Genomic DNA, 3,846 nt, shown 5'->3' on the forward strand with positions numbered 1-3,846 from the left:
GTTGTTGTTGTTGGTGTTGGTGGTGTTGTTGTTGTTCTTGTTGTTGTTTATCATTTTTGTCAGTAGGTGTCAACATCTACTACCATATCATTTTTGATAGGTACATAATTGATGATTCTCATGAAAAATATAACTGTCCCAATGTATTTTTTTCGTAAAGATCGTCAAAAATAATAAATAATCCGAAAAGATTTTTTTAAAAAAAAGTATTTCTTCTCTAAGAAATTCGTCCCCAAAGTGTGCGCGGGAAAAATAATGAGATTCAAATTTTTAAAGCGTAGGGACGCTTGGCAACATTGCGTGGGACGTAACCAACCATGAAAAAAGAAATTCTTCTGGCTCTTGCTAATCTGATCACATCGTTTTCTTTGGTTTTTGCGTTTTATATCTGCTAATTTGGCTGTTTTTCTGAGTATCCTGTGGGGGTGTAGTGGTCAAGGCGCTCGACTGGTTAACAGGAAGGCGTGGGTTCAATCCCAGCCGAGGTATGGAATTGTATCCTCAATAAAAATACTCATTTCATTAGCGTATAGGTAAACTTGTAATTTGATTTCTATTTTATTTTTATTTAATTTTTTATTTTTCATTTTTGTATGCTTTTTTTCCTTCTGTATTGTTAGCATTAAGTTTTTTTATTGTAATAAATGGGACGTTGTCCCGTAAAATTTTGTAAAAAAAAAAAAAAAATACCTCTCATGGTTACCTATCGTTCTGATATTGTTTGATACCATTACGATGATCGCACTTGACTTCCCAGGAAGCATTCGGGTTATCCTGATAGACTGCTAACATCATGGCCGAGGGTTCGATCCGTCTTTGACCTGAAAAATAAAGAGTGAAAATGTTATTATTATTTATTTTTTTTCTTTAATAAGAAGACGCGAAGGATATTTGACCTAAAAAAACTCCGGTGTGAAAAAAAAACTCGATCGATGTCTATTAACATGCCGGGAGGCACGCGAACGTCAAGAGTTTGAAGCCTATTTTCAACAAGAAACAGAGTTTCATGGATGTCGTCTATTGACTATAAATCTACTTTTTATGGGGGTTAATTAATCGATGTAGCGATTTTTTTACACTTTTTACTCACCACGCAGTATAAAAGTGCCAAAAAATACAAAGAATTTCTGCACCCAAAGTGTAAAATTTTTCGTGAAAAATGCAGTGTTTCAACTTACCAATATTACCGCCCATTTCATACAGGAAATGTGTCTGCAGAGCCAGGTCAGGATCAGCAGTGGTTAGGAGACAGCTTAGATTACCATTAGGCGCCAAATCAGTGAGTGCACCCCTAACCTTCATATCCCTCCTGCCCCCTCCCCCTCCTAGTTTACGTTGGGAGCGAAGTTCACTGTCTCGTAGATTGGCCTCCTCTACAATCCTGGAAACAGAGAGTAGAACGAGTTCAATGAACTGTAGACCTCACTTGGGGGAAAAATCTAATGAGCCGATTCCCTTGGAGGTGTTGAATATATTTGCCGAAAAATTGTCAAAATCTGATCAACTAATCAATAGTTTATGTCGCGAAACAACCAAGAAGAAAGACAAATTAAAAGAAAAATCTTCAAGCTAAAACGTGGGACTTTATAATTAGAAGATTAGAACCCTCTTTGTTCGATTAAAAAGTTTAGGAATTTCCTTGGTTAATTATTGTAGAGTGAACAATAAGTATGATTTTTCTTAAGATCCGTGCCCTATATCACCAAAGTATGGAAAAGTATTTATGTACAATTCCATATTACGATATAATTCGTCCAGATTCAAAATTCTGCTTTTCCATTGGCTATTACACTTGTAAGATACTTTTCCATACTTGGATGATATTTTGTACTGATCGTATAAAAACGTAACATGAGTACCAGACTTTACACTTGTATGATAATTACCTGAGTATAACATCTCCTGCAGTGGTAGTCTCATCTATACCCAAAGGAAACATATCCACATGGAATTGTCTAGCGCTCACTCGTATAACGCCATCTTGGTAGTCCACCTCGTTGTGTATCTTGCGAGAAATGGAAACTACAGGCTCCCTACAGCCTCGGGCCCATAGCTTCTTCATCTGGAAGTGAAATCAAATGGAGGTTAAATGGGGACGGAAAGAAATGGAGGTTAAATGGGGGACGAAAAGAAATGGAGCTTAAATGGGAGACGAAAAGAAATGAGGGTTACATAGGGACGTAAAGGAATGGAGATTAAAAAGGGGACGAAAAGGATTGGAGGTTAAACCAAATGGAGGTTAAATTGAGACGAAAATAACTCGAATTTAAAACAAACGGAGGTTAAATGGGGACGAAAATAACTGGAAGTTAAACAAAGGGAGAATCCGTCAATTTCCTACGTTACCCTAATCCCTATCCATCTGTTTCTTTCTATCGCCGCGCCGAATTTTCCTCCAAAAACAACACGAACAACAAAACAACCACCGCCACCACCACCACCACCACCACAACCACCACCACCTGATCGCCTTATTTCCTCCTCTTCCCCTCCATTAACAACAACACCAACTACAACAATAAAACACCAACTATAGTGGTAGTGGCCGAGCACCCCCCCCCCTCGAGCTACATTTTTCTCCTCTACTGTCAGACTCCGAAAAAATTGGGGTCGAGGGGGCCCGGCCACCCCTTCCCCCCTCTTTGAGCTTCATTTATCTCCTATACTGAAGGCAGCCCCCCTCCCCCCGACAAAATCCTGGCTACGGCCTTGGTTGGTGGTGGTGGTTATGGTGATGTCGTTATTATTGGTGTTGTTGATGTTGTTATTTCTTTTGTTGTTCGTGTTGTTTTTGGAGGAAAATTCGGTGCGGCGATAGAAAGAAACTGGTGGACAGGGATTCATAGTAACGTAGGAAATTGACATTCTCCTTTTGTATCGTTAATATCTCCGTAAATAATGATTTCTCAGAAAATTCAAGATAATGGAATTAAAGAGGACAAAAAGGGGTACTTTTTATTCTATCAAAGTGCGAAGCCAATAGGGACCGCGTAGCGCGACCGTATTCTTTCAAAGTGAGAAGCCAATGAGGAGCGCGTAGCGCGACCGTATTGTTTCAAAGTGTGAAGCTAATGGGGAGCGCGTAGCGCGACCGTATTCTCTCAAAGCGAGAAGCCAATAGGGAGCGCGAACTTATTTTCTCTTTCTCGAAGTGCGAAGCCAACAGGGAGCGCGCAGCGCGACCATATTCTATCAAAGTGCGAAGCCAATAGGGACCGCGTAGCGCGACCGTATTCTTTCAAAGTGAGAAGCCAATGAGGAGCGCGTAGCGCGACCGTATTGTTTCAAAGTGTGAAGCTAATGGGGAGCGCGTAGCGCGACCGTATTCTCTCAAAGCGAGAAGCCAATAGGGAGCGCGAACTTATTTTCTCTTTCTCGAAGTGCGAAGCCAACAGGGAGCGCGCAGCGCGACCATATTCTATCAAAGTGCGAAGCCAATAGGGACCGCGTAGCGCGACCGTATTCTTTCAAAGTGAGAAGCCAATGAGGAGCGCGTAGCGCGACCGTATTGTTTCAAAGTGTGAAGCTAATGGGGAGCGCGTAGCGCGACCGTATTCTCTCAAAGCGAGAAGCCAATAGGGAGCGCGAACTTATTTTCTCTTTCTCGAAGTGCGAAGCCAACAGGGAGCGCGCAGCGCGACCATATTCTATCAAAGTGCGAAGCCAATAGGGACCGCGTAGCGCGACCGTATTCTTTCAAAGTGAGAAGCCAATGAGGAGCGCGTAGCGCGACCGTATTGTTTCAAAGTGTGAAGCTAATGGGGAGCGCGTAGCGCGACCGTATTCTCTCAAAGCGAGAAGCCAATAGGGAGCGCGAACTTATTTTCTCTTTCTCGAAGTGCGAAG

General features: G+C 41.8%; 1 protein-coding gene across 1 annotated transcript; it reads right to left on the minus strand.

Annotated features, from left to right (window-relative positions):
- Positions 1–659: 659 nt before the first annotated feature.
- On the minus strand, positions 660–2,080 carry LOC103520697. Its single transcript, XM_026831719.1, has 3 exons — positions 1,887–2,080; positions 1,179–1,381; positions 660–821 (listed from the first exon to the last, which is right to left on the minus strand). Exons 1-3 carry the CDS (start codon positions 2,060–2,062, stop codon positions 700–702), a joined length of 501 nt encoding a protein of 166 aa, XP_026687520.1. The 5' UTR covers positions 2,063–2,080; the 3' UTR covers positions 660–699.
- Positions 2,081–3,846: the final 1,766 nt, after the last annotated feature.

The sequence above is a fragment of the Diaphorina citri genome, unplaced genomic scaffold (genome assembly GCF_000475195.1).
Source record: "Diaphorina citri unplaced genomic scaffold, Diaci psyllid genome assembly version 1.1 scaffold3948, whole genome shotgun sequence".
Classification (NCBI taxonomy): Eukaryota; Metazoa; Arthropoda; class Insecta; order Hemiptera; family Psyllidae; genus Diaphorina; species Diaphorina citri.